The sequence below is a fragment of the Grampus griseus genome (genome assembly GCF_964374135.1).
Source record: "Grampus griseus genome assembly, chromosome: 16".
NCBI lineage: Eukaryota > Metazoa > Chordata > Mammalia > Artiodactyla > Delphinidae > Grampus > Grampus griseus.
In genome coordinates this window covers 59,663,022-59,685,651 of record NC_139010.1, presented here as the reverse complement: position 1 = coordinate 59,685,651, position 22,630 = coordinate 59,663,022, and the positions used below count along the sequence as shown (strand labels likewise).

Genomic DNA, 22,630 nt, shown 5'->3' with positions numbered 1-22,630 from the left:
TGTTCCTTGGCCCTAACAATGCAATTACAGCCCCGCAGATCGCACTGTTTGTGCATTAAGTACAGAGCCAAAACGAGGCGAATTGATCGTTTGACTTTTGGAGAAGCCATGTGATCTCTTGGTGCGGGTTATCCGACATGCATCAGCAGGCAATACTGCAGTCAGTTCTTCATGAAAAACTTTCTTCCTTCATCCCACTCTCTCCCAACCTTTCCTTTTTCACTGAGGGAGACAATGACTGGGCTCATCTCATGCTAATCTAGATCAACCCACAAAGACAAACTCAATCTTATTAGCTCCCTGGCTAGATAGAAATGTGAATAGGTTCTAGCATCTTGAAGCACCTCAGTTAGATATATCAGTGGTTCCCAGCAGTTGAACCACTGCTGCTATCTAAAAAAAGGCTCATAAAGAGTTCACTGAAGGGAAAAAGTTTACAGAAACACCGTAGTTCAAAAGAACTACAGAAAGTTTTAGGTTTTGGCAAATAAAACTGCCTTGGAAAGTCTTTGTTATAAGCTCTGTCTATTCAAGGAGCCATCAAGAAATCAGCACCGAACCTGTGTCCTGCCTTTCTCCACAGATCTGCTCTGCTGGAAGATGCTGGCGGCCAATGTGCAGAATCAATGCCTCTGACTTCAGACTTAAAAACAGTCAGTCTGATCCCCATTCAGGGCAAAAGTTTAACATATTTTGTTAACAGCTTTCAGTTTCTTGTTTCTTTTTCTTGTATGTTTAACAATGAGAGCAGTAGCAAGGAGACTGTTCAAGTATTTACTGTGAATCTAGACTATAATTCATGAAGATTCTCACTGGGGTCCTAACTTTTTTTTTTAATTAAGTTTGCTGAAATGGTTGAAAATGACTCTGAATTTTACCAATTTTAATACAGACCAGGATTCCTATTTACACTTTCCCCTCCAGTGGCATATGCTACTTAGGGTTCCTGAAGCTGATTACACAACAAATGTGCAGTCAATCTGCTGATCCATTTTGGTGCCCCATGTTTGTATTCTTAAATATCATGCACATCTAGAAGGTTATGTATTCTCATATCCTTAATCTGACAAACACACAAACTGTTGTCTATAATGAGGATTCTTGATTCTATTATTACTTCAAAGTGAGCTTGGAAAAGTCACTGTACTAGTATTTCTCAGAACCTCTCTGTAACCCCCATTAACATTCACTAATTAATATAAATATTTAAAGATGGAAGAAAAAACATTACTTCTGAAGTTAATTCCTACCTCTTTAATACAGCAATAAGCCTAATGTATAAAACATTATACTTCAGTTTTTCCAACCACATCAGCCTCAATGATATGGTTAAATCTTAATATATTCTCCACAAAGCTATTCTTTAGAACCAACAGAGAAGCTTGTGTGCAGAATGGACCATCTGACATGCTACTTGTGGAACAGTATATTAAAGAAGTCTGTTAACACGTAGTTTAAAACTCAAAAGAAACTCTGAACAGCTGAAATGCCTTATAAATAGTACAGACCCAGAGGAAGTGCAAACGTCTGCATTGTGAATGGTAGATCTTAATTACCGACAATGGCTGGTACAGCAAGTAGCACAGGAAAAAAGTGAAACAGTTGCACTGTTCATGGTTGGCAATAATTCTTCAGGAAAATATTTACTATCAATCAGTTATGAGAAAGGGGACTCTGTGCTCGTAAAACAGCACGTTGCTTCTCATACCAGGACCATTTTGCTTCAGCATAATCTGAATTTAAACAGCTTGTTTCCTGCGGATATAATTTTGGAAATAAATAAAACAAGTCTTCTATCAAAATCTGGAGTGAGTGGAAAGGAACATCACATTTTTCTGTCTCAGTTGCAAAAAGATTATTAGTCTAAAGTAAAAAACAATAACAACAAACAACAACAACTAAAATACAGAACACATCTACAAAGGACTATGGAAGGGGTTTATTTTCTAAATATAAAGAGGCAGAACTTCTCCGACCTAGGCAGGAATCCAGGCAGATGTGTTCAAAAACAACTCAGTTTTAACTGTATGTGTATGTGTGTGTGTAAGGGTAAATTAGGGAAAATCCTGAAAACAAAAATTTTCAATAATACTTGAAGTCAATAAAAATATAACAAAAATTAATGCTCTTTATTTTTCCAGTAAGCTTTCTTTACCAATTAAAAAACATCATGAAGGTTGACAATTAGGTACAACATGATTATTGATTTTAAAGATTAAGTTGGAGGTCAATAATGACTGTCCATTTAAAGCTACAATAAACACAGAGCTTATCATGTTCCAAACACAAACCTCATGAACTACAGGGCTATAATTAGTAAGAAGGAAGGCTTTGGAAGAAATAAAAAACATCTCAATGCCTCCAAATATTACTTGGATTAAGTTATACTATAAAATGACCCTTCCTCCATTTTTATTTTAAAATATTTTCTTAAGACTCATTCTTCAAGTCAGAGATTCAGAAGATTATTAACCGAGGGTGGCTGTAGTTTGCTGTACAACTTTGTCTTCTTGTATTCTAAAGAGGACTAAGGGTCTCTTTTCATACATCTATTATAAAACATTTATTTTAAGATATCTCTGGCAAAGAAGTCACATACAATATATTATAGGGGTCCAAACATAACAGGATTGCTGTTTTTAAAGGGACTAACTGGTATTAATGTCTTATATAAACAGTTTTCAATAATAAGGTCTTAGACTTTAATTACCATCTCTACCCAAACCAAAGTCACACCTATCAGAATTAGTTGTTTTGAACTAGAGGACCAAAATGGTTGATATCACCATATTATAGCGGCTCTCCATGGAGGTGGACATTCAAGGCCACTTTGGAGCACAATCTGAATCAACAACACATACTTGTACCAAGTTAAAAACCAATGCAGCCATATCAAGTATAGTAGGTGAAACTATCCAGTTAAGGGCTAAAGGTGAAGAGCATGAAATAGGGACAAGCTTACAGACCTACAAAAATAATGGCAAGTCATTACTTTTCAAAGGGCAAGCAATAAATGAGGCCAGTAGAAGCAGCACAGAATCATGAGATACACATAACATATGTAAATAAAAAAGGGAAAATTCTTCCTATTCCTATGTTATTAGCACTTCACTGGAGACTGTTGCAAGAAAGAGAATTTTCAGCTACATGTTTTTATTTGCCATTGACCAACTGATTATTTGGCTCAGATCTGAAGCAATGAACCAGAAGATGAAGATGGGCCAATAAAAGGAATCAGAAAGTTAGGTGGGTTCCTAAACTAGGAAATGATAGAAATCATTATTAAATTAGGGTGTTTAAGGAGATGATGAAAGGATATAGGTGGCAGAATAATGCTAAAATAAGCAAGAATGGGATGAGAGGGTCACCATTTGAGAGCAACGGAAACAGCAGCAATGAGCAAATTTATTTCCTCACTCAAGAGCGTAGAAGAAATTATACCATTGTGCCAGATGCCACAAGATTTCTAACCATGCACCGCTAAAGTAGAAGGTAGAGGAAAATATAAAACCATCATACAGACATACACCAACATAGCTATGTAGCTTAGAAATCCTGGCTTACAAAGTATTGAGAAACAAAAGGAACAGATGCTCACTTGGCCAGCTCTCAATGTAACTCATTAAAATCGTCACCCTGTCCTTGGATCGGTGCTCATGCTAAGATTTTACCTTGTTTAGCCAGAAGTCACCCACTTGTGATGAAACTGAGAACAGCATGGCCAAAAAGGAAAAAGATTATTTTCAAAGGCCCAAATTATTGGTCTCCTCAATGTACAAATGCTAGATAAAAAGTAGGGTCAATCAGCACTTGGCTAGTTGTGACTGTATGACTGAAAAATAAATACACGTTAATTTATAATATTCATATTTTGCAGTAAATTATTAAGACATTCTAATTTAAGAACTGAACTGATTAACTCTACCTTTTTTCACTATAACTTTTAATAAATTCTGACATTTCTTACATGGATCATTTCCAATGGTTCTATTTTGTATGATATATTTTCAGTTGATAAAGTATGTCCTTTATCAACTGAAACTACTTCATGTTTTAAGAAATAAAACAAAATAAAAAATATTGCTGCTGGGGCTCCCCTGGTGGCGCAGTGGTTGACAGTCCACCTGCCGATGCAGGGGACACAGGTTCGTGCCCCGGTCCAGGAAGATCCCACATGCCGTGGAGCGGCTGGGCCCATGAGCCATGGCCGCTGAGCCTGCGCGTCCAGAGCCTGTGCTCCGCAACAGGAGAGGCCACAACAGTGAGAGGCCCGCATACCGCAAAAAAAAAAAAAAAAAAAAAAAAAAAAAATTGCTGTTCCTTGATTTTTGTAAACACATGATACCGGCCTGGCTCTAATAATAACAGTAACAGAGACCCTGAGTGTATAGATTAAACACTAGATTAGACAATAGATTAAACTAGTTAAAGTTGGGAATGTTGTAAAAGTGACAAATCCTTGAATAGTTATAAAAGGCAGTAATTTTGCAGATATGCAGAGTAGAAGTCTAGAAACAGAGCCCGTACTGTACTCTTACTTACTCCTGGAATAATTTAAATGGCTGAAATCTAAATTTCGGTCAAAGTTCCTGAGTAATTAGAGATGGAAAACGTGAGGCATAGTTGATACAATTATTAGATTGTAAGATCTCTAATACATAAGATTATTTTTGTATTTAGGCTATAGATATGGCACACATTTATATATAAGAAACAAGAAGCTCCATATACGTGATTAAACATACTTGTCCAGATAGATCAAGATCACCAAAAGCGGTATTTTTATCAATAGCCGCTCAATAAATAATAGTGATATAATAATTGGATTTTCTATAGCATATTTCACAATCCTACAATGGCGTACTCTATACTTATTACATTTTAAAACCACCACCAAACTTATGAGAATAACTGTATATTTTTTTATACAAATCTTTTTTTTTGGGCCGCGCCACACAGGATCTTTAGTTCCCCGACCGGGGATCGAACCCGTCTTCGGGGGTTCGAACCACATCCCCCGGTTCGAACCGGGGATCGAACCACTTCCCTGCAGTGGAAGCAAGGAGTCTTAACCACTGGACAGCCAGGGAAGTCCCACACAAATCTTATCTGTAATAATCCATAACTAGTGTCAAGCAACAAATGTGGATTAGACTAAAGTGTGACCAGAACACATAATCAAAAAATTCTGCTGCAACTGAAGAGAAAGAAACTCCAACTTGCAATCTACTTTGGATAAAATGATGCCTCCTACATTCTTTTTAAAAATCCTATAATAGGAACTTCCCTGGTGGTCCAGCCGTTAAGACTCTGTGCTCCCAATGCAGGGGCCCTGGGTTCAATCCCTGGTTAGGGGACTAGATCCTGCATGCCCAACTAAAGATAAAAAGCTTGTATGGGGCTTCCCTGGTGGTGCAGTGGTCGAGTCTGCCTGCCGATGCAGGGGACACGGGTTCGTGCCCTGGTCCGGGAAGATCCCACATGCTGTGGAGTGGCTAGGCCCGTGAGCCATGGCCGCTAAGCCTGCGCATCCCGAGCCTGTGCTCCGCCAACGGGAGAGGCCACAACAGTGAGAGGCCCGCGTACAGCAAAAAAAACAAACAAACAAAAAAAAACAAAACAAAGATCCCACATGCCGCAACTAAGACCCAGCGCAGCCAAATAAATAAAAATAAAATAAATATTTTAAAATCCTATAATAGTCTTTAATAGCAATACTGAGTAAAGATGTCTATAGATAAACCATTATTATCATGTGGTATAATATATATTGATGTGTAATATTACTTACTTTGGCCACACAATTTTCAGTCTTCATAGCAGTGCTTGCTAGACATACTGTCTCTTGATTTAAGCAGAGTCTGGCACAGCTGTTGTAGGTCTGTAAAGAGAATTTTTTGGAAATAGGTTTAAATACTGAAATACTGTTGTGTAGTTTTCAAATTCTGCCTTATTTCTCAAAATCAGCACACAAATAGATCCTATGTGTAAATACCAGATTTATGGGAGCTGCGGGACAAGGTAGACAGGGGGAAGTAAAGAAAGGGAGAGCCCAGAAGTGCCACTGATGTGCCCATGAACAAGTATGTGAGCAGCAGTGACTTTACTGTATATACGAAAGGTAGGGGTGTCAGTTATTCAAAAATGGGCAAAGGATTTGAACAGAGATTATCCAAGAAGATATGCAAATGGCTAAAAAGCACATGAAAAGATGCTCAACATGACTAATCATGAGAGGAATGCAAATCAAAACTACCATAAGATACCACCTTACACCCATTAGGATGGTTACTATTAAAAAAACAAAACAAAACCAGAAAACAAGTGTTGGTGAAAATGTGGAGAAATTTGAACCCTTGTGCACTGTTAGTGGGAATGTAAAATGGTACAGCCACTGTGGAAAACAGTATAGTGGCGGTTCCTCAAAAGAATTAAAAATAGAATTACCATATGATCCAGCAATTCCAGTTCTGGGTATATACCCAAAAGAACTGAAAACAGAGTCTTGATGAGATACTTGTACATCCATGTTCATAGCAGCATTATCCACAGTAGCTAAAATGTGGAAGCAACCCAAGTGTCCACTGACGGATGAATGGATAAGCATTCATCTGAATGTGGTATATACATACAGTAGAATGGTATTCAGCCTTAAAAAGGAAAGAAGTTCTAACATATACTGCAACATGGATGAAACCTAAGGACGGTATGCTATGTGAAATAAGCCAGTCACAAAAAGACAAACACTGTATGATTCCACTTAGATAGTCAAAACATAAAATAGAATGGTGGCTGCCAGGGGCTGGGAGAAGTGGGGAATAGGGAGTTACTGTTTAATGAGTACAGAGTTTCAGTTTTACAAGACGTTAAGAGTTATGTGGATAGGACTTCCCTGGTGGCGCAGTGGTTAAGAATCCGCCTGCCAATGTAGGGGACATGGGTTCGAGCCCTGGTCCGGGAAAATCCCACATGCCGTGGAGCAACTAAGCCAGTGCGCCACAACTACTGAGCCTGCGCTCTAGAGCCCGTGAGCCACAACTACTGAAGCCCACGTGCCTAGAGCCTGTGCTTGGCAACAAGAGAAGGCACTGCAATGAGAAGTCCACGCACCACAACAGAGTAGCCGCGGCTCGCGGCAACTAGAGAAAAGCCCGCGCGCAGCAACAAAGACCCAATGCAGCCAAAAATAAAATTAAAAAAATTTTTTTAAAAACAGTTATGCGGATGAATGGTGGTGACTATTACACAACAATGTGAATGTATTTAATATCATGAATTGTATGTTTAAGAATAGTTAAGATGGTAAATGTTATGTTACAGGTATTTTACCACAGGTATTTTTAAAAAATTTTTAAATTTTTTAAAAAAAATTTTTTTAAAAATACCACAGGTATTTTTTAAAAAAAAAACACTGGTTATAATTTATTGTAATCAAACTTGCCAATATATTAATTAAAATGTTTCCTTTTAGTCTTAAGTTTTTACTGATAGTACATGTAACAGCTCTCAAACAATAGTGCATGTCAGAATCATCTGGGCTTGTTAAAACACAGATCGCTGGGTCCCACCCCCAGAGCTTCTGAGAATCTGCATTTTTAACAAGTCCCCAGCTGATGTTAATGATGCTGGTCTAAGAACACTCTTTGAGAACTATTTTTATAAATATGTGTGTTGAAATTAAAGAGAAAAATCTTAAGATGTGGGCGATCTCTTATAACCAATAATAGGAAAGAATCAAGTTTTTAAAATTCTAGATTTACAGAATAGTTGCAAAAATAGATATGAGTTCCTGTATATCCTTCCCCAGCTTTCCTTTATGTTTTTAAAAATATTTATTTATTTATTATTTTTGTCTGCATCAGGTCTTAGCTGTGGCACACGGGATCTTTTGTTGCAGTGCACAGGCTCCTCTCTAGTTGTGGCGCATGGGCTCCTCTCTAGTTGTGGCACACGGGCTCTGTAGTTGCAGCGCGTGGGCTCTCTAGTTACAGGACGTGGGCTTGCTCAGTAGTTGCAGTGCATGGGCTTAGTTGCCCTGCAGCATGTGGGATCTTAGTTCCCCCACCAGGGATCGAACCCGCGTCCCTTGCATTGGAAGCTGGACTCTTAACCACTGGACCACCAGGGAAATCCCCCAGCTTCCCTTTATGTTGATGTCTTACACAACCACAGAACATTTATCAAAACTAAGGAATTAACTTTGGTACAATATAAAGTTAAGAACTTATTTGAGTTTCACCAGTTTTTCCACTAACATCCTTTCTCTGTTCAGGATCTAATCCAAGATCCCACATTGCATTTAGTTGCTGTGTATCCTTAGTTTCCGCTAACCTGTGACAATTCCTCAGTCTTTGCTTGTCTTTCACGATTCTGACACTTCTGAAGAGTACTGATTAATCTACAGAACGTCCCTTTGTTTGGGTTTGTCTCATGTTTTCTCATGATCAGACTGAGGTTATACATTATTGGGAAGGATACAACAGAGGTGATATGCCCTTCTCAATGCATCAAGTCAAGAGGTATGTTGCTGAGTGTTTCTGGTGATATTAACCTTGACCACTTGCCTAAGGTTGTGCCTGCCAAGATTCTCTATTATAAGCTTATTATTTTTCCTTTAGAAATTACTAAATATATTGTGGGAAATACTTGAAGACTATGCAAATATTTTGCTTCTGCTTCAACTTTTGCCTGCTAATTGTAGCATACTGGTGGATCTTGCCTGTTGTAATTTTTACTGTGGTGTTCTAATGGTGACTTAAATTTCTCTTTCCATCTACATTTATTAATTGGAATTCTTCTTAAGGAAGCGCTATAGTTCTTCCCGTCTGTTTACTTATTCATTTATGTATTTATTTATATTAGCAATGGATGCATAGATATTTTAAGTAATTCATTTTTGGTCAATTATCATTCTTTGGAAAAGAGTAAATAGACAAGAAAATTTAAGAAAATAGAGAAAAATAACATTATAAATTTGGTTTTCCATTTAAACAAGTTAAACTTTTAAAAATTTATCCATTTGTTTTATTCTTATATTGTTTAAGTTGAAATTATTTCAAACACATATTTTAAAAGAATAAACGATCATTTGACATTAGTGTACAGGCACTACTGGGACATGTACTAATACATTCTGGACTCAGGTTCAGTACTTCTTTTGCAACTGCTAATACCACAAACACTATTCATGTACAGACAACACAATTTAAAAAAAAAGATTTATTTAATTTATTTTTGGCTGTGTTGGGTCTTAGTTATGGCACACAGGATCTTCGTTGAGGCATGTGGGATCTTTCGTTGTGGCATGCAGGCTCTTCACTGCGGCGTGTGGGCTTCTCTCTAGTTGTGGCGTGTGGGTTTTATTTCTTCTCTAGCTGTGGCACGCAGGCTCCAGGGCAAGTGGGCTCTGTAGTTGTGGCACACGGGTTCCAGAGTGCGTGGGCTCTGTAGTTTACGGCACAGGGGCTCTAGCTGAGGCGCGCGAGCTCAGTAGTGGTGGCGTGCGGGCTTAGTTGCCCCGCGGCATGTGGGATCTTAGTTCCTGGACCAGGGATCAAACCCGCATCCCCTGCATTGGAAGGCAGATTCTCTACCACGAGACCACCAGGGAAGTCCCGACAACACAATTTTTTTTTTAACATCTTTACTGGAGTATAATTGCTTTACAATGGTGTGTTAGTTTCTGTTTTATAATGAAGTGAATCAGCTATACATATACATATATCCCCATATCTCCTCCCTCTTGTGACTCCCTCCCACCCTCCCTATCCCACCCCTCCAGGTGGTCACAAAGCACCGAGCTGATCTCCCTGTGCTATGCAGCTGTTTCCCACTAGCTATCTATTTTACATTTGGTAGTATATATAAGTCCATGCCACTCTCTCACTTTGTTCCAGCTTACCCTTCCCCCTCTTCATGTCCTCAAGTCCATTCTCTACGTCTGCGTCTTATTCCTGTCTTGACCCCAGGTTCTTCAGAACCTTTTTTTTTTTTTTTTTAAGATTCCATATATATGTGTTAGCATACAGTATTTGTTTTTCTCTTTCTGGCTTATTTCACTCTGTATGACAGACTCTAGGTCCATCCACCTCACTAAAATAACTCAATTTCATTTCTTTTTATGGCTGAGTAATATTCCACTGCATATATGTGTCACATTTTCTTTATCCATTCATCTGTTGATGGACACTTAGGTTGCTTCCATGTCCTGGCTGTTGTAAATAGTGCTGCAATGAACATTGTGATACATGACTCTTTTTGAATTATGGTTTTCTTTGGGTATATGCCCAGTAGTGGGATTGCTGGGTCATATGATAGTTGTATTTTTAGTTTTTAAGGAACCTCCATACTGTTCTCCAGAGTGGCTCTATCAATTTATATTCCCACCAACAGTGCAAGAGGGTTTCCTTTTCTCCACACCCTCTCCAGAATTTACTGTTTGTAGATTTTTTGATGATGGTCACTCTGACTGGTGTGAGGTGACACCTCATTGTAGTTTTCATTTGCATTTCTCTAATGATTAGTGATGTTGAGCATCCTTTCATGTGTTTGTTGGCAATCCGCATATCTTCTTTGGAGAAATGTCTCTTTAGGTCTTCTGCCCATTTTTGGATTGGGGTGTTTGTTTTTTTGATATTGAGCTGCATGTGCTGCTTATAAATTCTGGAGATTAATCCTTTGTCAGTTGCTTCATTTGCAAATATTTTCTTCCATTCTGAGGGTTGTCTTTTCATCTTGTTTATGGTTTCCTTTGCTGTGCAAAAGCTTTTAAGTTTCATTAGGTCCCATTTGTTTATTTTTGTTTTTATTTCCATTTCTCTAGGAGGTGGGTCAAAAAGGATCTTGCTGTGATTTATGTCATCTGACAACACAATTTTTTTTTTTTTTTTTTTTTTTGCAGTACGCGGGCCCCTCACTGCTGTGGCCTCTCCCATTGCAGAGCACAGGCTCCGGACGTGCAGGCTCAGCGGCCATGGCTCACGGGCCCAGCCACTCCGCGGCATGTGGGATCCTCCCGGACTCACATGGGGCACGAACCCATGTCCCCTGCATCGGCAGGCGGACTCTCAACCACTGTGCCACCAGGGAAGCCTCTGACAACACAATTTTTAAAAAATGAAACTTAATGTGTTTTTAAGACATTTATGAAGCAATTGATATATACTAAATAAAATAAAACTTTAAGTCAAAGAGTTCTGGTTCCAATAATGGCAGAGATGTTTGTATTAGATTAACCCCGTCTCAGATAACTGACAAACTATGGAAAAAATATTTTAAAATAACAAAGGCACTAGAGGTTGACCCAAAGTAGGCAGAAATTGGCGGGAGATTTGGACTGACTTTGAAAAAGGAGAATCACACTGGGTAAGATCCATGTTTACGTGCTTTTTCCCTGAGGGTACTCACTAGGCTATTTGGTGCAGGGTGACTAAAATTCAGTTAGAAAGGCACAGCCTATCAGCTTGAGATGTCAGAAGATGGAGTTCAGGGCAGCCATAGTGGCTAGAAATTGAGAAGAAAAATAGAAAAAGACAGGGCAGGGATGAAGCATCAAAACATGCATATAAATTTCCCTCAAATCCATGGCTAACCCTCAAACTACTTACATAAATGGGAGATTCCAAATATTCCAATGGAAAGTAAAAGTTAGAAGACTGAAAGATCTGAGCAGAGACTCCAGCTACTGCCCATGAGGGGAGACAGGTTTTGAATTTGATTCCTACTAAACTAGAGGGGCTTAATAAGCGTCTCAAACTTTCCACTGAAAACTTAGAAAGACCCTGCATTTAGACTAAAGAGTAAGTCTTCAGGACTAAGGGATGTGCCTCAGGACTAAGGTCAAAACCAAAACACACCTGCCCTAACAAACATAAACCAAGACTGTATGAAGTCACAGTGGTCAGCCAGTAAGATAATCAGAGGAAGATAAAAGAAACCAGTCTCCACAATGTATTGTTTATAATGTTCACTATACAATCAAAAACACTAGACATGAGAAGAAAATAAATGGGACCCATAGTAAAGAGAAAAAGAAATCAATAGAAAATGACCCCAAGATGATCTAGTTATGGGAATCAGTACATAAAGGCTCTATAGAAGCTATAACAAATATGTTCAACAACTTAAAGAAAGATACAATCACAATGAGTAAACAGATGGAAATTTTCACCCTTAAAATAAAAAACTAAAATGAACCAAACAAATTCTAGAAATTAAAAATTTACGGGATGGACTTAAAAGCAGGTTGGAGATGCCAGAAGAAAAGGCCAATGAACTTCAGAGACAGATTCAACTGAAATAATCTGAAGAACAGAAAGAGTAAAAGAAAAAAGAACAGAGTCTCAGCCACCTGTGGGACAATTTTCAATGCTCTAACATTGTGTAATTGGAGACCCAGAAGAGAGGCAAGAATGAGGCACAAAAAGGTTATAAAAATAGTGACCAAATATTTCTAAAATTTGGTGAAAACCATTGGCTTACTGATCTAAAATAAGCAAACCCCAGAAGATTAATACAAAAAACCCCAAAATCAGAAAACAAGACCTAGGCCCAACACAGTCAAAACTGCTGAAAACCAATAACCAAGACAAAACTTTAAATGCAGCCAAAGAAAAAAGGGATGCTGCATACATGGGAGTAACAATATAAATAATGGCAGGTTTTTCACCATAAACAATGAAGGTTAGAAGACAAGGGAACACTATTTTTTTTTTTGGCTGCACCTCGCAGCTTGTGGGATCTTAGTTCTCCGACCAGGAACTGAACTGGGCCCTTGGCAGTGAAAGTGCCAAGTCCTAACCACTGCACCACCACGGAATTCCCTGGGGAACATGATTTTTTTAAGTGCTAAAAGGAAAACACTCAAACCAGGTTTCTTACCATTAGAAAAGAGAATTACAAATATGTAGAGGGAGAAATCTAAAACAAACTCTGTGTCACTGTATTGGAACTGGAGGTATCAGTGTGAACTCATGGTTTTCAAAACATATAATATAGATGTAAAATAAAAGTTAATGCTTAAATCTTGGCTTCTAAATATCATTCTTCACTAAAAGGAACCAGAGTTCCCTGGAGAAATGGTTGATTCAAGGATTGGACAGGGTAAATACAAGATGAACCTGGAAACACTGAAGGAATGTTGGACATACATCAGAGGAGCATAGATGCAGCCTAAATGGGCTCTCTCACTGGCCCAAAATGGAAGAGTATTAAAATAAAATAAAATATATTAATAGTTCACAATCTGTTGAATAAGACACATTTATTGAAAGACACAAATTACCAAAACTGACACAATAAGAAATAGAAAATCTAGACGGCTCTATATCTATTAAAGAAGTCGAAATTATTAAAAACCACTCCACATAAATTTTAAAAAAATCTTCGCACAAAGAAAACTTCTGGCCCAGACAGTTTCACTGGTGAATTCTATTAAATATTAAGGAAGAAGAACATCAGGATCATATACAAACACTTTTAGAAAATGGAGGAGGACGGAAAGACTTCCCAACTCATTTTATAAGGCCAGCATAACCCTGACACCAAAACATGACAAAGACATTTGAAAAAAAACTACAGACCAATACCCCTCATGAACACAGACACAAAACTTCTTAATAAAGTCAATTAATGTAATTCTCCATATTAATAGAATGAGGAGGTGAATTTGACAAAATTAAACACCCATTCATGATTTAAAAAAAAAAAGACCTCAGCAAGGTAGGAATAAAAGGGAACTTCTTCAATCCCATAAAGGGCATCTAAAAAATTTCAACTAACATCATATTTAATGGCAAAAGACGTAATACTCCCTCTCAACTGGAAACAAGGTGAAGATGTCCTCTTACCACATTTATTTAACATTATAGGGAGGCCTTAGCCAATCAAATAAAGCAAGAAAAAGAACAAAAGGCAAATAGGTTGGAAAAGAAAAAATAACATTTTCTTTATTCACAAATGATAGTAAACAAGGTCAACAGTCAAACACCATTGCATTTATATAATATAGCAACAGGGAATGAGAAAGGTTTACAATAGCATTGACAAACATTAAATACTTAGGAATAAATCTAACAAACTATGTGTAAGAAATGTACACTGAAAACTAAAAAACATTGCTTAGAAAAATTTAAAAAGACAAACGGAGATACAGACCCTGTCTGCACACTGGAAGACTCAATATTATTATTATTATTATTTTTATTTTTTGCGATATGCGGGCCTCTCACTGTTGTGGCCTCTCCCATTGCGGAGCAACAGGCTCCGGACGCACAGGCTCAGCGTCCATGGCTCACGGGCCCAGCCACTCCGCGGCATGTGGGATCTTCCCGGACCGGGGCACGAACCCGTGTCCCCTGCATCGGCAGGCGGACTCTCAACCACTGCGCCACCAGGGAAGCCCGACTCAACATTATTGAGAGGTTAATTCTACTCAAATGAATATATAGTTTCAAAAAAATCCAAATCAACACCCCACAGACTTCTAATAGAAATTCTAACTTGATTCTAAAATTTACACAGAAGTGTAAAAGTACCTAGAATAGCCAAAACAACATTAAAAATTAAAATGTGGAGGACTCACATTACCTGATTTCAAGAATTATTAAAATTACAACAATCAAGACAGTGTAATATTTGGTGCAAGGATAGACACCTCTAAAAAAAATAGAGGACTTTGAGCTCATCTTCTATGTCATGCAGGGACATGAAGTAGGAGTTGTTCAGTGCCTCAGACACTGTTACCCTTTGCTCTGCATACAGCAGCAAGCAGCCTCTTTTCCAGGAGGTTCAGAAATAGACTACACTTGTACAGCCAACTGATTTTTGACAAAGGCACCCATGTAATTCAATGGAGGAAAGGAAAGCCTTTTCAACGATGGTTCCAAAACAACTGAATAAAAAAGTATGGGGATTGTACAACACAGAGAAGATAGCCAATATTTTAAAATAACTATAAATGTAGTATAACCTTTAGAAACTGTGAATCACTATACTGTACACCTGTAACATATGATACATCAACTATACTTCAATAAAAAATATAAATGAGCAAACAAATACTAGCCAACCAAACAATCAGAAAATAAGCACAATAAAATGTTAACAATAAACTGCAGGAAAAAATAAATAAACTATCTTAAAAATTTTCAGTCAAAAAAAAGCATGGGGAAAATAATGAGCCCCAAACTCTACTTCACAGTACACTTAAGAATTAATTTGAAATGGATCAGACTTCAAGGTAAAAGCTAAAACTTATAAAGCTTCTATCACTAGAACAAAACCTAGAATATCTTCATAATCATGGGGTAAGGGTTGATTGACTGGACTTCATTCAAAAATTAGAAACTTTTCATCAAAACACACCATGAATAAACAGGCAAGATACAGACTGTGAGAACACATATCTGACAGAGGACTATCTAGAAATCAATAATAAAGAAGACAATGCAATTTTTTAATGGCAAAAAACCAGATACTTCGCAAAAGAAAATATGTGAATAGTCAAAAAGCACATGAAAAAGTATTTAACACATGCTCACCAAAAAAGCTTAAAGAGCATTCATAGCAACTTCATTTATAAAAACGGAAATAGCTCAAGTGTCCATCAAAAGAATGGAAAACAAACTGTAGTACATTTATTCAATGGAATTTACTGTACAATAAAAGAGAATAAACCACTGATAAACACAAAAGTATAGATGAACCTCATAAGCATTATGCTGAGTGACAGTGAGACCCCCAACATGGATGATTCTATTACATAAAATTCAAGAAAGGCGAAACTAGTCTATGACAGGAAGCTGATCAATGTTTGATTCATTGTGGGTGGGGAAACTGGGAAGGAGAACAAGGGAACTTTCTTGGGTAATGAAAATGTCCTATAGCTTGATTGGGGTGGTGGTTACACAATTGTAAAGACATCAAAAATTTATTGATTATGCAATTAATATCTATATAATTCACTGTATGAAAACTTTATTTCAATGAAAATATAAAAGTCTGCAGTTAATATTTAGGGGATAAAGTATTAGAGGTCTGTCCAGTTAATTAATAAAAATGTTATTTTATTTTTCTGAATAAAATAGTCATGGCAGGTAGAAAACTAATTTTTCCTCCAAAATTCCTTTTCCCCTCAGAAATGAGTATAACACACTCAGGGGAACATTAGGGAACCTGCAGGAGTTTCTAGAGTAAGGATATATATAGGTTTTTATTTTCTAGACATTCCATCTGTAAAATGGGTATATGATCTTCTTTTTCCCCAAAGGAAGTCACCTAGATTAGTAAACCAAAACTGATCACAGTCCTTAGACCACTCTGAAATAAAAAAGCTTTCTAAAGAATCAAATATTTTACATTCAGTATTTTACTATTATAAGACTCCTTCCAGCTAAATAAACTAGTGAGTATAAGAGCCACAGGCAAGATAGGTTCTGTACCCAGGCAACATCTGAAAAGGTAGCTTCATTGCTAAACCAGAGACAGAGTTTTGTGTTAGAGTACTTTAATATGTTTTTATATTGCATATAAAGCACATAAGCATAAACCAGTAAGATGCCTTGCTGAAAACTACCTTCTTTGTGAAAGCAGGCTGTAATTCTGAACAAGTTTTCAATTTTCACACTGCTGCTAGGGTAAAACATTTTAAAGAGTTTAATTTTTTACAATGGATTCAATGACATAGGATTATCTAACAAAGTAATGGCTAATCAATAGAAGGTTTAGTTGTCAGGTGAAACATATAACACACTAAAAGGGATTGATTGCCAGACTTCTCCTTATTTACTAGAAGGTATATATTTAAAATGACACAAACTTGTTACCAGGCTGCATTCTTTTAACCTTGCAAAAAGCTGCTTAAGAAATCTGTTCAGCAGCCGTATAGCAAAACAAGGTACAGTTATAATGAAAATGGTTAGTAATTAGGGGGTGGGGAGGGGTACACAGGGACCTTCAGATTTTATATATATATATATATATATATATATATAAAATAAAAACATCAAATCAAGTCCCCAGTAGGAATGTGGGATAGAAAAAGCAAACTAAAAAGTGACATCTAGGGAAGGTGGAACTGGGCTTTAAAAAATGCCACAATGATGCTACCAAATCTCATTCAGTAGATGCAAAGTTGTATCTGATCTCATTCCATGTTGCTCATAGGGCAGATTTTTTAAGGATTCACACAACTGGATACAATAGCCCCTCCCACCTTTTTAACGGTACAACCAGATTAAGCACTGAACACAAAATAAATTAGGCCCATATGGACTTCAACCAACATATGAGCTGTTTCCTTTATAATTTATTCACAATATCTCAAGTCTCTATATGAAAATACACTTTTTACGGTCATTACAACCCAGGAGTTCAATAATATTTTTTCTACTAAGTCAGCGATTACACAATTTATCAAAGAATGATTACACTGAAATAAAAATAAAACAAAATACCAACCCCCTATACAGTCTTCCTTCCTCAAAGTAATTTTAAGAAAGCTGGTTATTAAATTGCTTGTTTTTGAAGAAGGGTTTTTGTAGCTAGACACAAACTGCAAAAACCATTTTTTTAAAAAAAGTTATTAGACTCTGAAGGATTCAGCCAAAATGGGAAGTTAAATAAACAAATCACTTCATCAGACTTGGAAAGATCATTTTTGTCTTACTTAAGGGACCTACATTAATTACCTTCAAGGTCTTTTTTATGGACTATTTAAAATAAGTACAATTTATTTATTTATTTCAAATGAGGTGCTTCTTCCAAAGTATTAAATAATGTCTACAAATGCAAAAGCATTTTTATAAATAGGTAATTAAAACAGATGACTAAAATTAAGTCAAGCTGCAAAACATTATCCACGATGCACTACGTTTGTTTTTTTTTTAATAAACATTTCAGGCAATTTTTTTCCATCCAAAGCCCAAAGCACTTCAGGAAAAAAAAAAGAGGTAGGAAGTTTCTTAGGGGGAAAAAACACACATATATAATGAAATAATGCCAAATCCCAAACTAAAGTATTTACAAGATAGTCCCTGAAGCATAGTTTGTCATATTGCAATTACACCTTGCCTACTGCCAAGACAAAGTGCTTACTATTGCCACTAGGGGGAGAAATGTCTTAACACAAAGCAAAGGCAGATAGGGAATGGATTTTCTTGAGCAATTATCAGAACAAAGCTCCCTTGGCTGTGTGTACCTTCTAATTACTCAATACAATTAAAATGACTAACCTAAAACAAATAGGAAAAAAACCTGTCTGCCTGATATCAGGGACTTCATTAAACCTTCCCCCCTCATCAATCAAATCAGAAAGAAGGGAATGCCATTATATACAAACATTACAGAGCTATCAAAGGAAGTAAAATTCAGTGAGTTTCTCTCCCTTTTTTTTTTTTAAAGGAAGAAAAGAAGTGGCTCTCTTGAAAAAAGAAATGTCGTGGTATTTACCCATCTGGATGCTGCTTGAAAACAAATTGTCCTCCAAAGAGCACAAATACAGTACGTTTTCTCTCAGTTCACTGGCTTATGAATGACTTTTTGTTGTTGTTGTTTTGTTAATACACACGATAATGTCATTTTCTGTGTCAGTGATGTGGTTGTTCCTCCTACTCAGCCAACTGTATAAAGGAGCTATGCCAATCAGACCTCCATGCTTACGCTGGGTTGTTTTAACTTTAAGTTCTTCACCGCTGTTTTTTGTGCATCTACTCTAAGGTAATGTTTAGAACAACATAGGAATTTGGGGGAGAGGTAGGGGAAGGTGGTAGGAAAGGAAAACAGCTACCTATTCCTTCTAAAAGGCTTATGTAGTTCCTTTTATAAGGCCCAGTCATTAACAGAAGATGACAACAGAGTCATTTTTCTTTCAGCTGACAATTGTGACATTTTTCCAGCAGCATGCAAGGTGTTGAAAACCTAGCAGCTGTTACCTCCTGGGATGAAGATACTTTTTTATCCTCCCTTGACAGTTTAACTCAGTGGGTCAGCACCTTTAAAGACTGCAAAGTATCCTTGAAGAGGATGGAAGCTTGAATTACTGCTCCCTCCCTAATCAATGTAAACCCTCACTGCAGGTGAAGTCTCCATCTATAGAGGTGCATGGGGGAGGAAAATGTAATGCCCTGAGCCAGATGGTTTTTATCTTGTTTTTAAAGAATAAAGGAACAAGCTAACAAGGGAGACAGCTACTTTGTTAGCTTCTTGGCCTCTCTCATGGCTTTGCATCCCCAGGGTTCCAGCTACACAAGAGAAAGAATACAGAAAAACGTAAACACTTAAAGAAATATAACTAGAGGGCTGGCATCATGCTGCTTTCAAAGAGTTGAGAGAGCACTACTCAATGCTTTATTTATCATTACCCACGTTCTCAGGATGGTAAGTGGACACATACACAAAGGGAATGGGGGATGGGAGAAGGATTAGACAGAGGTCACAATTTACTCAATTACAGAGAAAGGCAGGGTTGACAGATCCTATTAGCACCAATGTGAAGCAAAGAAGGAGTTGCATGTTGTAAGGTTATGTTTTCAAAAAGTAATGAGTACTTTCATGTATCCTCCCAGGCCTTTGCCCTTGTTTGCAGATATGAATAAAAGCTATGAACACATTTGCTATGGTTTTCTTGGCTTCACATTCTAGGAATAAAAGTAAAAAGAAAACTGTAGCTACTTTGTACGTCCTTTAAATAAATGTTTACACTTAATGCCAAGATGTCAGAAGATTATTCAAAAGCTTAGAAAATTTAAAGAATACATTGCATTTCTTTCCCCTGCCCTGAACTCTACTGCCTTCTGATGTTGGAAATGAAATGGAAAAGCAGGTATACAAAATGACTTGGTGACACAGGGAGTAATGTCTCGTGACTTTCTCCTTCAATAGTTTCTTTTTCTGCTAAGGTCTTTGTCAAGTTTTGGAATTATGGTTATGGTAACCTCATAATACAAGTCAAGGAGTGTTCTTTCCTTCTCTATTTTCTATTTTGGTGTTATTTATTCCTTAAACGTTTGATAGAGTTCACCAGGAAACCATATGAGCCTTTTGATAATTCAATTTTTTTAATAGACATATGGCTATTCAAATTTTGTTTCACCTTGTTTTGGTTTCAGTAAGTTGTGTTTTTCAAGGAATTCGTCCATATCATGGAAGAAGCCAAATTTTTGGCTTAAAGTTATTTGTAATATTCCCTTTTACCCTTTTAATGTCTGTAAGAACTGTAATGATAATACTTCTTTCAGCTCCTCCAGTAGTTAAATAACTCCAAGTTTTAACAGGCAGTGGTCATATCCTATCAACAATGGTAAAACTATACTTTAGAATAATATATATAAGCTCTAAAATTAGTTTAAAACAACACTAAATTTATTAGAACATAACTTAGCATTTTAAAATCAGTGGTGAAAGAGTTCCTGAAACCCCATTAGAAATAGTCTGCAAAAGAATCTCAAGGGACTGGCCCACATGATGCAAATCCTACTTACATCAACACTAGGTAAAAGGCAGCTTTGACATCTTTTTATCTATAATAACTTGACTAAAGGTGGGGTGGGGGGAGCAAATGGCACTTCATTATTGTCATATGCATTAGTGAAAAGAGGGAGTTTAGACAGCTTATATACTACATCCTACATTAAAAAACTTGGCGGTGGCGTAATCAAGTTCAGGGCAATCCTGGACAGCTGCCCTGTGACCCGCTTCTATTGACCCCTGCTATTCATCACTCATCCCTAAGACTGAGAGGGCAAGCTCCTAGGGAGTGACCACCACAATAGACAGACACAAGCCAACAGTAATCTGGTTCGAGCAAAAAACCAGATGGCACTGCAATAAATTTACAAATCTGCATTCATGGGGCTGTTAAAACACCCAGAAGCTAAAAGACTCCGAGTGCCCCAGGAGGATCTCCTACTTCCCCATTTCTAAAGGCCATTTCTCTTTCCAAGAACATTGAGTTCATGCTCTTCACAAAGAGAATGGAGATAAAACCCTTTACAAAGAAAGGAGGGGGAAAAGCCTCATGACCTAATTAATCTCCAGAGCTTGGATCTCAACACTGAATGACAGATATTAGAAAAATCAGTTTGGAGCACTAGGAGGACAAACAAAACAAACCCCAAAACGGTTGTTATATTAAAGCAGAGGGGGTAAAGAGAACCTGCTAAAAAAGCAATGAAAAAAACAACATTATTTCAAATACTGCACACAACAGATCTTGCAAGTATAAAATGATTCAATAATGTATGCATTTATTTTTTAAATGAATCAGATTAGTCCCATGTGTGACCTGCTGGTCCATCTGTATGTGCTGGACTTAATAGGCACGATTCTCTCTCTTGCTTCGGTTTGAAGTATGAGAGAGATAAATTTAGTTTAATTTTCAACAGATCAGCCTATCCATTTTCCAAATGGACCATCTGGATCAGCCTATTAAAATTAATTTATAACTTTGCAGAGTGAAAATTCGTTTGTTAGCTTAAATAAAGTTGCCAAAACTTTTTGTCATGTCATTGTTTTCTGACAGTTGTTTCTGTATAGTGGGGCAGAGTGTTTCCACCTCCAAATTTATCTTAATTCAATTTTGTCCTATATATTTAGATTTATAGATCAGGTGTTTATCTCCAAATAGTTAAAGCTCTAACTGAACAATATCAATCCCTGATCTTTTGGCTATTTAACAAAGCTTCCTGAACTGATTCAATTCTACTTACCACACAATTATTTTTATAAAAGAAATTTTGCCCATCCAAAAATGTTTTAACATATAGTAAATAAAAAAGTAAATAAAAAATGAGTGTCACAATTTCAACTACTTTTCCCCTAAATTAACACTGTCTACAACCTACAGAGTTAGAAGGCAGAAGTAGAAATGCTTTGGCAACACTGAGATCTGGGTTTCAAATCACTGACTTGCTAAATAAACAAGTCATTGAATCTCTCTCAGCCTCCATTTTCTTCATCTATAAAATGGAAATCATACCTAGCAACTTTACGGGGTTATTGTGAGAGTGAAGTAAAATAAGTATCAGGTTCATGGTAGGTGCTCAACAAATATTTAATCTATTCTCCTTTTTCTTAGAATAATGCCATAAATGCAAGTAAAATAATTTTTACTACTGCTGGCAATACTGTAAGAACTTGTTTTTGTTGCCAGTGAGGGATGGAAGATGTTAGAGGTTGCTACAGGCAGTGAGAAGAGCCAATATTTTGACCAAATGTTTTTGAACATTTTAATTTTTAAAAACAGAGCACCATGGAATTGAACTTTCAAAGAAAAAGTTTGAGGAGTGGGGGCACCGTGGTGAGTAAAAATTATTTTAAAGTTGTCATTAATAACGGCCTTTACTTCTAGAAAAAGCAAACAAATATTGCTTAGACTAAGAGGAGCTAACTTCATCATAGGTAGATCCCTTTTGATTATTATTTTTTTTTAGTGTATGAAAAATCTTAATAGAAAAGTAAGGTTTAAAGAGAACTATTCTACTACCTGCACTTAAGATGCACTTCAGGTTATTTTTCCTAAACAAGAAACTTTTTCTTTGATTTTGTTTTCACTACACATAAACAATTGACTGCCCTGTACTTGTATACCTAGGATATTTTTTAAATGATTGGGAAAACAATGTAACTGACTGAA

The 22,630-nt window shown here is 36.9% G+C and overlaps 1 protein-coding gene across 5 annotated transcripts in view; it reads right to left on the bottom strand.

Annotated features, from left to right (window-relative positions):
* BTRC (beta-transducin repeat containing E3 ubiquitin protein ligase) overlaps nt 1-22,630 on the bottom strand; it is a 183,587-nt gene that overhangs the window by 63,026 nt on the left and 97,931 nt on the right. For all 5 annotated transcript variants that reach the window (XM_082673809.1, XM_082673805.1, XM_082673808.1 and 2 more), the window contains one exon: nt 5,792-5,881. In XM_082673809.1, coding sequence (XP_082529935.1) covers nt 5,792-5,881 — 90 coding nt within the window. The remainder of the gene's footprint in view (nt 1-5,791; nt 5,882-22,630) is intronic.